The sequence below is a fragment of the Carlito syrichta genome, unplaced genomic scaffold (genome assembly GCF_000164805.1).
Source record: "Carlito syrichta isolate Samal-C Ts95f unplaced genomic scaffold, Tarsius_syrichta-2.0.1 Scaffold234365, whole genome shotgun sequence".
In the NCBI taxonomy this organism is placed as follows: domain Eukaryota; kingdom Metazoa; phylum Chordata; class Mammalia; order Primates; family Tarsiidae; genus Carlito; species Carlito syrichta.
In genome coordinates this window covers 48,946-61,723 of record NW_007178461.1, presented here as the reverse complement: position 1 = coordinate 61,723, position 12,778 = coordinate 48,946, and the positions used below count along the sequence as shown (strand labels likewise).

General features: G+C 35.4%; 1 protein-coding gene across 1 annotated transcript in view; it reads left to right on the top strand.

Moving 5' to 3' along the window:
* The window catches only part of CFH (complement factor H), a 65,232-nt gene that overhangs the window by 48,865 nt on the left and 3,589 nt on the right, over positions 1-12,778 (top strand). Inside the window, exons 7-9 of the mRNA XM_021709455.1 lie at positions 6,764-6,937; positions 10,382-10,576; positions 10,999-11,172. Coding sequence (XP_021565130.1) covers positions 6,764-6,937; positions 10,382-10,576; positions 10,999-11,172 — 543 coding nt within the window. The remainder of the gene's footprint in view (positions 1-6,763; positions 6,938-10,381; positions 10,577-10,998; positions 11,173-12,778) is intronic.

Below are 12,778 nucleotides of genomic sequence, written 5' to 3'. Positions count from 1 at the left end.
AGCTGGAACTACAGGCACATGCTACCATGCCTGGCTAATTTTTTTGATTTATTGTAGAGATGAGGTCTCATCAAGTTGTCCAGGCGGGTCTCGAACCTGCGGGCTCAGGCCATCCACTCACCTCGGCCTTCCAAAGCACTGGGATTACAGGCTCAGCCACTGAGCCCAGCCTCTACCTTATTCTTAAGGTATTGGCCTTTAGGGTTCTGAATAGGAATTGGTTCCCAGTTCCAATTGCTATAAGGATGTCTCCTGCGCTTTCTAAAATTCTTTTAGTTTGAGGTTTTACATTTAGGTCTTTGATCCATTTAGAGTTAATTTTTGTGTATGGTGATAGGTAGGGGTCCTGTTTTAATCTTCTGCATGTGGTCAGCCAGTTTTTCCAGCACCATTTACTGAATAGGTTCTCTTCTCCCCAGTGGTGTGGTTGGAGGTTTTGTCAAAGACAAGTTGGTTGAGGAATTGAAGTTTTGCTTCCAGACTCTCTATCTGGTTCCATTGGTCTATGTGCCTGTTCTTGCATGAATACCAGGCTGTTTTGACTACTGTAGCCTTATAGTAAAGTTTGAAGTCTGGAAGTGTGATAACTCGTGCTTTGTTTCTTTTGCTAAGGATTGTTTTGGCTATTCGTAGTCATTTGTGTTTGCATATGAATTTCTGTATTGTCATTTCCAGGTCTGAGAAGAATGATTTTGGTAACTTAATGGGTATTGTGTTGAATTTGTAGATTGCCTTTGATAGGATGGACATCTTAACAATGTTGATTATTCCTTTCCATGAGCATGGAATATTTTTCCATTTGTTTGTGTCTTCTTGGATTTCTTTGAGCAGTGTTTTATAATTCTTATTGTAAAGGTCTTTCACTTCTCTGATTAGGAAGATGCTGAGGTATTTCAATTTTTTTGGTGGTTATTGTGAATGGGATTGTGCTTTTTATTTGGGTCTCCACCTGCTTGTTGTTGGTGTATAGGAATGCAACTGTGTTTTGCACATTTATTTTGTACCCTGAGACTTTGCCAAAGTCCTTTATCAGTGCAAGCAGGTTTTTGACAGATTCTCTTGGATTTTCAAGGTATAGGATCATATTATCATCAAAGAGGGATAACTTGACTTCTTCTTTTCCTATTTGGATACCCCTGATTTCCTTCTCTTGCCCAAGCTAGGACTTCCAACAGAATATTGAACAAGAGGGGTGAGAGTGGCCAGCCTTGTCTTGTTCCAGTTTTCAGGGGAAATGATTCTAGTTTCTGTCCATCTAGCAATATGTTAGCTGTGGGCTTGTCATAGATGGCACTTATTATTTTGAGGTATGTTCCTTCTATACCTAGGTGTTTGAGGGTTTTTTCAAGGAGGGATGCTGGATTTTATCAAAAGCTTTTTCTGCATCTACAATGACATTTATGGTCTTGTGATTGTTGAACCAGCCCTGCATCCTTGGGATGAAGCCTACTTGGTCATGGTGGATGATTTTTGACATGTGTTTTTGGATCCAATTTGCCAGAATCTTGTTGAGGATTTTTGCATCTATGCTCATAAGGGATATTGGCCTGTTGTTGTCTTTCTCTGTTGGATCTTTACTAGGTTTGGGTAACAGTGTGATGTTAGCTTCATAAAATGATTTGGGGAGAAATTCATCTTTCTCAGGTGACTGAGATACTTTCAGTAGGATGGGTATCAGCTCCTCCTTGTACGTTTTGTAAAATTCTGCTTGTAAGTCATCTAGTCCAGGCTTTTTTTTTATAGGTAGCTTTTATATGACAGAGTCAATTTCCTGGGTTGTTATTGGTCTGTTTAGTGTCTCAATGTCTTCTTGTTTTAATATGGGGAGGTTGTGTGATGTCAGAAAGTCCTTTATTTCATCTAGGTTATCAAGTTTGTTTCCATATAAGTATACATAGTAATCTCTGATAATCCTTTGCATTTCTTTGGGGTCAGTTGTGATTTGATCTTTCGTACTTCTGACTGCATTTATTTGGGCTTTTTCTCTCTTTATCTTGGTCATTCTGGCTAGGGGCCCATCTATCTTGTTAATTCTTTCAAAGAACCAGCTTTTTTAAAAAATGTTTTCTATAATATTTTTGCCTTCCATATCCTGTATTTGGGCTCTTATTTTGGTGACTTGGATTCTTCTGCTAAAGTTGAGGTTTTGGTGGTCTTCTCTTTCCAGCTCCCTTAGTTGATTTGTTAGGCTCTCCACTTACAATCTTTTCATTTTCTTGATGTGTGCTCATAGAGATATAAATTCCCCTCTTAGAACTGATTTCATGGCATCCCAGAGGTTTTGGTAAGATGTTTCTTCATTTTCATTGTTTCCAGGAATCTTTCAATTTCTTCTCTGATTTCAGTGTTGACCCATTCATTGTTCAAGATCATGCTGTATAGTATCCATGTCTTTGTAAGCTTTGGGGGAATGTTGTTGGTTTTGATATTTATTTTTATTCCACTGTGGTCTGAGAATGTGTATGGCAAGATTTCAACCTTATGGAACATGTTTATATTTGATATATGGCCAAGGATGTGATCAATCTTGGAGTATGTTCCATGTGGTGTTGAGTAGAATGTATATTCTGTGGTTGTTGTGTGGAATAATCTATAGGTATCTACTAAGTCCATTTGGTCAAGAGTCAAGTTTAGGTTCTGGATCTCCTTGTTGATTTTTTGCCTTGATGATCTATCTAGGGATGTCAGTGGGGCATTCAAGTGCCCTGCTATAGTAAGGTTGGAGTCAATATTTTTTTTAGTTTATTTAGTAGTTGCTTTATAAATGTTGGTGTTCCTGTGTTGGGTGCATATATGTTTAGGATGGATATTTCTTGTTGATGGATTGAACCTTTTATCATTATGTATGTCCTTTGGCATCTTTTGAAATTTTTGATAGCTTAAAGGTTGTTTTGTCTGACATTAAGATTGCGACTCCTGCCTTCATTTGTGATCCAGGTGCCTGGAAACTTGTTTTCCATCCTTTAACTTTGCATCTATGTGCGTCCCTTGTAGTGAAATGAGTCTCCTATATGCAGCAAATAATTGGGCCATGATTTCTTATCCAGTCCGCCATTCTGTGTCTTTTCAGTGGTGTATTTAGTCCATTCATATTCAGGCTGATTGTTGGAATGTGATTGCTTATCCCTGTCATGAAGTTCTTATACTGTTTTTTCTTTGCTTGTTTTCTTTTGGCTTTGGGGTTAGTGTTTGCATGTGTTTTCAATTTTCTTGTGCTGTATTCTCTGTTGATTCTGTGCTCTACTGCTCTCTTGGGAAGTGTATAGTGATTATTTTTTCTTTCTACTGTACTTAATACCTTTTTAAGTGTTGCCTGTAGAGCTGGTGTGGAAGTTGCATAATCTCTTAGGGATTTGATGTCTGGGAAAGATTTTAATTCTCCACCACTGATAAAGCTGAGCTTGACTGGATAGGAAATTCTTGGTGGAAATTGCTTTTCTTTGAGGACTTTGAATATAGAGGTTCAGTACCTTCTTGTTTGTAGTGTTTCTGCCGATAGGTCTGCTGCTATTCTGATTGGTTTCCCCTGGTAGGTAGTCTGACCTTCCTTTCTTGCTGCCTTTAGGATTTTTTCTTTTGTGCCTACTTTATGTAGGCGAATTACTATGTGTCTGGGGGTTGGTCTTCTCATTTGATGTCTTGTGGGGTTTCTCTGTATCTCTTGTGCTTGACTGGTCACATCTCTGGTGAGATGTGGAAAGTTTTCTTGGACTACCTCCTGGAATACTTGCTCCAAGTTGTTCTCATTTTTCTTTCTTCTTCTGGGGTACCAATCAGGCATAGGTTTGGCTTCTTGATATAATCACACATCTCTTGTAGGCTTTGTTCTTTCTTTCTGAGTCTTCTTTCTATGTTTTTTACAGGTCATGTTAAATTCATGTTCTGGTCTTCAAGTTCTGAGATTCTTTCTTCAGCTAGATTAATTCTGCTTTCCATGCTTGTCATCTTGTTATTTATTTCCTGGATGAGATGAGATTTTTTTTATTGCCAGAATCTCTGTTACAAGTTCTTTCAGTGTTGCATCTTGTCTTTCTTCAGTTTTATTCACTCTTTCCAACCATTCCCTGATCCCTGTCATATTTTGGGGCCAGTTCTTGGTGACTTCCATTGTTTGGCCACCAAGGTCTGATTTCTCAGGAGTTTTGTCTTTGGTAGACTTGGAGTTGCCTGAAGTCTTCCTTTGACTTTTCCTCATTTGTGACAGATCTCTTGTTTTTTTCTTTAGTTCTGTTATTCAGTGCCAGTGGGAGAGGCTTTCCCTTCTGATGTTTGCTTGGTCTTCTATTCTGCCCTGATTCGGTCTCTGAATTTGTTCTATTTTGAAATTGGATGGTGGATGGGAAGCTTTTCTACCTCTTGTAGTTTTTGAAATCCGAGTAAAGTGGGGATGGGGTGCTAGAAGTCAGATGTTACTTGCAAATTAAAATGTTCACTTATTGTGGTATGTTTTCCCTGAGAGCCACTCCCCACCGCCCTCTATATGATGATGCAAAGCAGAAACCAAAACACTACAAAAAAACTGCAATAACAAGAAAGTGAGAAAAAACAAACCACAACAACAGAAAAACCCCAAGAAAACTAAACACACACAAATGCCTAGTATGTAGTGAATAGAGAAGAAAGACAAAAAGACTGAAAGGGGGAGAAAAAGAAAAAAGAAAAACGAGAGAGAGATTTAAAAAAAGGGGAATTCAGTTGGAACCCTCACACATATATTGACACATCCCTTAAATTATAAAAAATGGATATAAAAATATAACCCAGAAGAACAAAAGAGCAAAAACCAACAACAAAATCAAAAGATGAACACTCAATCATTCACATACACACATAAACTGAGAATGACAAATAAAAGAAGTAAGAAACATAGAAAGAAATGAAAAAAAAAAACTTGGGAGGGTTGCAGGTCAAAGACTCACATACACAATCATGCACAAAGGACAAATATTTTAAAAATAAATGAACTAACAAACAGTCAGAAAATTTTAAAAATTAAAAAATATTGAAAATTAAAAACAAAGCAAAACAGAACAAAACAAAAGACAAAAAACAAAGACAAAAAAGCCTGTCCTCTTGTGTCAGGCTCTGTATTTGTTCCTCTAGTCAGATCTCTCCTGCAGAGCCACCTTTTTCACTCTCTCCAACCAGGAATGAAACAGGGAAGGAGCACGGGCAGCAGAGGTGGGTGGCGCTGCAGTCCTCCCCTCCCACTCTCCTATGGTCAGGGAGATCTCTGTTGGGGAGGTACAGGATAGTCTCTTCCCCAGAGAGGTTGCCCCAGCCAGACCTATCCTGGAATGGGGTCCTCCTATTGCGACTGATGTCCAGGCTCCATCTGGGTTTGTCCCTCTCAGTCATGTCCCAGCTATGTGGGGCTGAGGTTCAGAGGATTGCTGGGGAGGAGGGGATTTGTGTGAACCTGGGCTCACCACTGATCTCTTTGGAGTTCTTCCTCATCCTTTTCTGGCCACACCCTTTGACCCACGCTGGATCAGGGTAGGGGGTGAGGCCCTGGAACTCAGCACTTGTCAGGTCCCTCTGAAGTTTGTGCTCTCAGGATATTTCCTCTGGACCACAATCCAGCCCTGAGTAGTTGATCTGCCATTCACAGAGATCAGATGTCTGGGCTCCATCCACAACCTCTTCCATTGCCTTGTTAGGTCTCTCTCCTACTTCAATGGTAAGGGAGCGCTTGGGGCAATAGTTTGTCTGTTGCTTAGGCAACAAGTTGGAGGCTGGGTGGGAGGAGCTGGGCGGAGCAATGCAAATCTCTGCCTGGAAAATGGCTTGGGTGGGCAGCTCCTCACCAGGCATTTATTCCTCTCTCTGGATTCCCCTAATGCTCTCTCTCCAATAATCAAATCCTGCACTCTAGTGGTCCGGTATGCCAGGCGATGGTGTGTGCCGGGTGCCAGGTGCTGGGAATCAGCTGGATTCAGCAGGCTTTTCTTAGGTGCATTCTCACAGGCAGCAGATGTTTCTGCGGCAATCTTGGGAGCTGAACTCTAATTTCAGGGTGGTGGGGACTTGGAGTCACCCTCAGAGGAGCGTACTCGGGTGCAAGTAGCCGAGTATACCACTAGATGGACTTTCACGCTTCCACCAGTGCCCACCTATGCATGCAGAGAATCTTTATCGTCACTTGCCTCCACGGAGATTTTTACAGCCCGACCTGTCGTCCACCATCTTGAGCTCCTCCTCGAAACATGATCTTTCTATATGCTTCTTTAATCACTGCATCCGTGAAAAAAGAACACAAAAATTCAAGTCTTTTAAAACTTCCTCCTTAAAGTGACAAATAATTCGTCTCCTCTTAATGGACTCTCCCACACAGTCATATGGCCACATTTATTTCAAAGATGAAAGGATATGCAATCCTATCAATTGACTGAAAGGAAGAGGTCCTGAACGTTTGTAAACACTCCTTAAGAAAACAATGGAAATCAAGGAAATGAAAAAAAGTGGAATCGTAATAGTTGAAGTTATACATGATGAAGTAATTGCCAGATATGGAATAACATGAAGTATGAAATGACTTTGGAGAAAGAGGAATTTAGATTTATCTAATGACTAAAACATCATATGAGAAATATAATGAAGCAAAATGAGTGATACAGCAGGAAGGATATATTGATGTGTTTATTTTAATGCCATTTTGTGCTGTGCTAAGACAAATAAATAATATCCACTTTTAAATTTTCATGTCATTAGTTTTATGCATACTGATTTCTACATTGTCCATACATTCTTTTTTTCTTTTCAGAAAAAACATGTAATACTCCTTATATTCCAAATGGTGTCTATTCACCTTTAAGGATTAAACACAGAATTGACGATGAAATCACGTATACGTGTAATGAAGGTTTTTATCCTGAAGCCCACAGAAATACGATAAAATGTACACATAGTGGCTGGGTACCTGCTCCAAGATGTAGCTGTAAGTTCCATTTATATCTTGACCCATTTCATAATACAGAAATTACTTTAATTTAGACACAAAAAATGAGGACACAATAAAACTAAATATTTTTCTTATGTATATATAAAGTAAAGCCTATTTCAAAGTAGCCAATTTTAAGTTGTATTAACACATTTTTAAAAACTAAAATGTCAGTTTGCTACTTAAAATTAATTATGTGTGTGTTTATGAATGTATGTTTCTCTTACAAAATTCTTCCAATATCTGAATTAAAACATTGAGTAAAAATAGTGACATCAAACCCATAGTACATTAGTTATCTATTACATTATAGCAAAATTCCCCCAAAACATATTTGCTTAAAACAACAAATCTTTCTTATATCACAATTTCTAAGGGTCAGAAATTTGGTTTACCTGAGCAGTTGTGACTCAGACTGTCTTCGTGTGTTGCTATCAGGATGATGGCCTCAGCTACAGTCATCAGAAGGCTTAGCTAGGCTGGAGTATCAGCTTTCACATGGCTGTTGTCAGGAGGCCTCAGTTTCTTACTCCATGAACCTCTCCTTGGATTGCTGAATGGCAGTTAAATTTCTCCAGAGCTATTGATCTGAGAGAGAATACAGGAAGCTTTGACACCATTTATTATAGTCTTGTAAGCTGTTACTTCAGTCCTATCCATTCCTTAGAAGTGAGACACTAAGTCCAGCATATACTCAAGGGGAGAGAAATTAGGCTCCACTGTTTGGAGGGAGGAGTGTTGAAGGATGACTGGAAATCCTAGTCATTTCCTAGTGATAAAGGTAATTTCCTAAAACCATTACATACAGCAACATGTCACTCAAGTCAATGGAGTATTTTAGAGATGCTTCTTTGCCTCTTTTCACATTTTTCCATCTCTATAATCATATTTATTTTCTCTATTTAGTCGTACATTGTAAAGATGTACTGTATCTAAACTGGATATTCCATGAAAGAAAAATGCAATAATATAAATACTTAGCCAGTGGCCTCAATGTTAATTACGGGCATAATTCTAGTCCCTAAGAGAGGAAGCTAGTATCAGTATGAAAGAGATTTCTAGGTGCATAAGAAATATAAGGAACATATTTAATGATTTTGTGGTTGGCTTATGACAATGTAGATCAGCCCAAATGTATCTGAGACCCAACTATATCTGGTTTCAATTATTTCACCACGGACCTTCTGGAGTTCTGATGGATAGAATAGAGAAATTGACAAGTTTATGGTTTATCAGTTTGCAATTTCCTTAAATAGCATTACCTAATTATCAAATGCAGGACTTTATTGTCAGGACTGTTTCATTACCCTTCAGCGCCATCAAACGGTTTAATTGGTTGGGGAAATGCATTACAAATTTACAATTGAAATGATACAGGAGATGATAATAAATCTACATTAGAAAAGATCCAGCATTCAAAGAGAATCTTACATGATAGGCCACATCTAACAATATGAAATTTAGCAGTGGTAACTGCTGGTAAGATCCTGGGCTTGGGTCAAATAAATTACAGTGCAGACATATTACCAAGAGTAATAAAAATTAGTGGATATTTTAACCATTTTTAAGATCAATGTAAGTTAACATGATGATGGAACCACCATAACTGCTAATGAGACCACAATCTACGTTGGTAGAAGTATAAGAAGTAGAATGAGGATATGCTATGTGTCCTTTCATTCTCAGTGCTAATAAGACCTTATGTGGAATATTATATTTACTTCAAGAAATCACTTTGTAAAATGGATGAAGACAGATGCTAATGTGCCCAAATGAGAGAGAATAGTGAAGGAGCTCAGGCCTGTGGTAATATTGATAGCTATTTTTAATTATGTCTCCTTTTTTTAACTTTTGAAAATATATTTCAGTGAATTGTTTTACTTTGTTGATATTCTATAAAACACCATAATAAGGTGGATAACCATACTTATTTTGAAATTGATCATCAACTTTCAAATATCTGCTCTGTAATTCAATGGGACATTTAATTGAGTTGTTTAAGACACAGTTCCTGCAATTCCAAAAACTCAAATTTGCCCAATGCAGAATTATTGCCAAATAATACACGTCTTGGTAGATCATAATGAAATTTGTATAATACATTGTTAAATTAAAAATTTTCCAAATCTTTAAAAAGTGGCAGAAAAAATGTAGAAAGTTACTAAAAAGACATAAGATGAAGCAAACATTTTAAATTTGAACATTAGTGGTGAAAATCTATCAATAAGATATATGGGCTGTAGTCCAAGAAACTATACCTAGAAAGGTATCATTCACTAGTCTTTGTTAACAAAAGACAATTAGGATATACAGGGATTCAAATTTTATAATACTTATAAGTGTGTAAAAACTACATAAAAATTTCTTTACTCAAACAAAGAAGAAAATAGATCATTGAGCTTAAGAAAGATGAAGATCAAAAAGAATATTTTTGTGTGTGTATGTATGTGTGTGTTTGTACTGAAATTCTTTTTAATATGTTTGGTAAGATTTCTTGAAATATAATTGCATTTTATGGAAATAAACTAATACTATTCTGGTTTTAAAAAATATTAGATTACTCTGAATAATCCCATGTTAATAATCAATTTTCTAAAAATATCATATATACCTATTAATATAATAAACAACATATCACTTAAACATATTTGTCAAAATTATTTAATATGTAAGAATAACTCAATAAAATATCATTATATTGTGCCTCATTCAAAAATATTTTATGACATTAACAAACATCCTCCAATTAAAATTGGAAATAAGCAAACAAATGTTTATTATAATCTAACTATTTAGATATTAAGAAATAGTCCTAGCTTACTTTTCCGATTAAATAAAAAATACAAAACTTGCCTCAGTTATTTGAGACATGAATTAACAATGTTGTTTTCTGTATAGTATAATCAAAGAAAACTTTTTGTGTTTCTATTTTTATAAAGTTTTCAGTAAATAGAAAAAAACTAATGGATTTAATTTGAAACAAAAGCAAACAAAAAAGTTATCTCCCTGCATTGGGTTGGTCTGAAGAAAAAAGGCAAAGCACTGATTTCTGATGAAAATGGGGGAAAAAAAGAATAGAAAGACACAAGCTAATCAGTAAAATCAGCAGCACATCACCCCAATAAGCTTATTTAATCAGCCAGGTCTAGGATATATATATATATATGTTAAACTGGTCTGTACAGTTTTCTTCCAGGAGAGTCTTCAGACAAATTTATACATTATGTGACCCACAAGACATCATTTCATTGTCATTAACAAAGACTTTCTCGCATGTTTCAGTCACCTGAGTTATATCCTTTTTTGACCTAGAAAATCTAATAGAATGAGTTTAATTATGCTAATAAAAGAAATCATTCATTAATAAAAATATTCTTTTCGAATATAATTGCTCATTAAGGTAAAACATTATTTATATATTTTTTTGTTTCTTATTGCAAGTGAAACCTTGTCATTTTCCACAAATAAAACATGGAAAGCTACATAGAGAGGAAAGTTATAGACCTTACTTTCCAGTATCCATAGGAAAATGGTACTGGTATCACTGTGATCAAAATTATGTGCCTGCTAGTGGAGATACCTGGGCTTATATTACTTGCACACAAGATGGATGGTCACCAGTACCCTCGTGTCTCCGTAAGTAAACCTCTTCACAACTATATATGTATAAAACTGTAGAGAGGAGAGCACATAAGAAATTGCAATTAAGTCTTACAAAAATAGGGCCAAGGGAAGATTTGTTCAAGTAAAAAGACCAAAATAGGTCTTTTCTACTGTGAAGCACTCTTCCTGGAAAATCACGTGGGAAGTAAATACAGAGACTTTACTAGAATACCTCCATAACTTATACATATTTTAATTATAAAAGCCAAAAATAAGCAACATTGATTACTGATAATGCTTTTTGTACACATATTTGTTAGAAACTTTAGTTTTTTGTAAGTTATACATTATTTTTTGATACTTATTCAGTCTTATTTAAATAAAGATAATTTTAATTTGCCAATAAATTTGACCAAATTTATTTTTTATTTATTTATAATTTTTATGGTTCTTAGGACAATGTACTTCCAATTATTTCAAAAATGGACGTTTTGTATACAGTGGAAGAACATATTTACAGGGTAAATCTGCAAAAGTCTCCTGCAATTCTGGCTACAGTCTTCCAAATGAGCTGACCACAGTTACATGTACAGAGAATGACTGGTCTCCTTCTAATTGTGCTGCTGTCAGTAAGTAAACTGCTTTGAGAGTCTATATGTTAATGATTTTCTAAGATTCACCTATATTAGCTGTGGCAAAATGTTTATGTCAACTTATTTTGCCCATGGTCTTATTTAGTTTTATTTTTTTCAGTTGTGTGTAAGTGGATATAAAAATTTCTTGAAAAGTATGTAGCAAAATCAATGCTTCTGTCAATAAACATTCGTTAAGAATATAGTGAAGGAGTTTAATACAATACTTGGGTAAATAAAGTCATATTAATATTAGTCATTTGACTCAAAATAATATACACTTATAGTTTAAAATAGAAAATAAAAATAATGATAGTAAACGTCATTTATATATCAAGCAGTGATATAACATTTTTACATTAAAGCTACTTGTCTGTGAGTTTCTCTAGGATATGTAATGAAACATCAGTTTTTTGAGTCATTGTGCACATTTTTCTTTAGAAAATTTCCTGTATAGCTTTTCATTCCAATACATCCATGTAAATAGTTCCTTTTTGTTTCACATCTTTGTTAATGATTGGTGATGTCACATTTAATATTTAAAAATTGAACGGTTATAAAATGTTATAGTACTGTTGTGTTAATGTGCATTTCTTTTATTATTCATTAGGTTTAGCATATACATTCATAGTTTAATGGGTATTTAATTATTCTTAACCTTAAAAATGCACTTTGAGGTCTTTATTATTTTATTATTTTGGTATCTTTATTATTGGGGCTTGGGTATTTATTTGTTTATTCTAATTCTTAATATTAATTCTCTTTAAATTGTATGCAGTCCAAATACATTCTTTTCTTTAATGTATATATGAATATAAGTTGTTTATTTTACTAAAAATTATCAATATTTTTTCATGATTAAGGCTTTTTGTTGCTATCTAATGTGATATGTCTCTTCTTCAAAAACATAGTTTGCATACTATATTTTATTATAAGAAGTTATATTTTCTTTTTCATTTTTATCTTTTTAATTCATTTTGTTTTTAGCTTATTCACAATAGTAACTGTATTTCTTTCTTTCTTTTTTAAAATGAGAATCCAACATTTCCCCGGTATTTTTTTTTTTTCTCTTTTTCTGGAGACAATGTCTCACTCTATTGTCCTGGCTGGAGCACAGTGGTGCGCCATTCTGGCTCACTGTAGCTCCACCTCCTGGGTTCAAGCTATCCTTCCACCTTCACCCCTCCTTCACTCCAGTAGCTAGACTATAGGTGTGTGCCACCACACCCAATTAATTTGTATATTTTTTGTAGACAGAAGGTCTCATTATGTTGCCCAGGCTGTACTCAAACTCCTGGGCTCAGGTGATTCTTCCACCTTGGCCTCCTGAAGAGCTGGGATTACAAGTGCTAGCCACCGCACCTGGTCTCTCAGCAATTTTTTATTGTACTTTTCTTATACTGTATATCATAGATATGTAAATATACATATATACAGGTTATTTATTATTCTAAGTACTCAGGTCTGCACTATTAGTAAATAATATTTTAACCAGTGTTCCAGTAATCCTCTATTTTAATTACTATAGGTTTATAATAAGTATGAATATCAAATCATGACCTTTCACCCTAATATTTTAATTAATCTTTTTGTTGAGTTCATC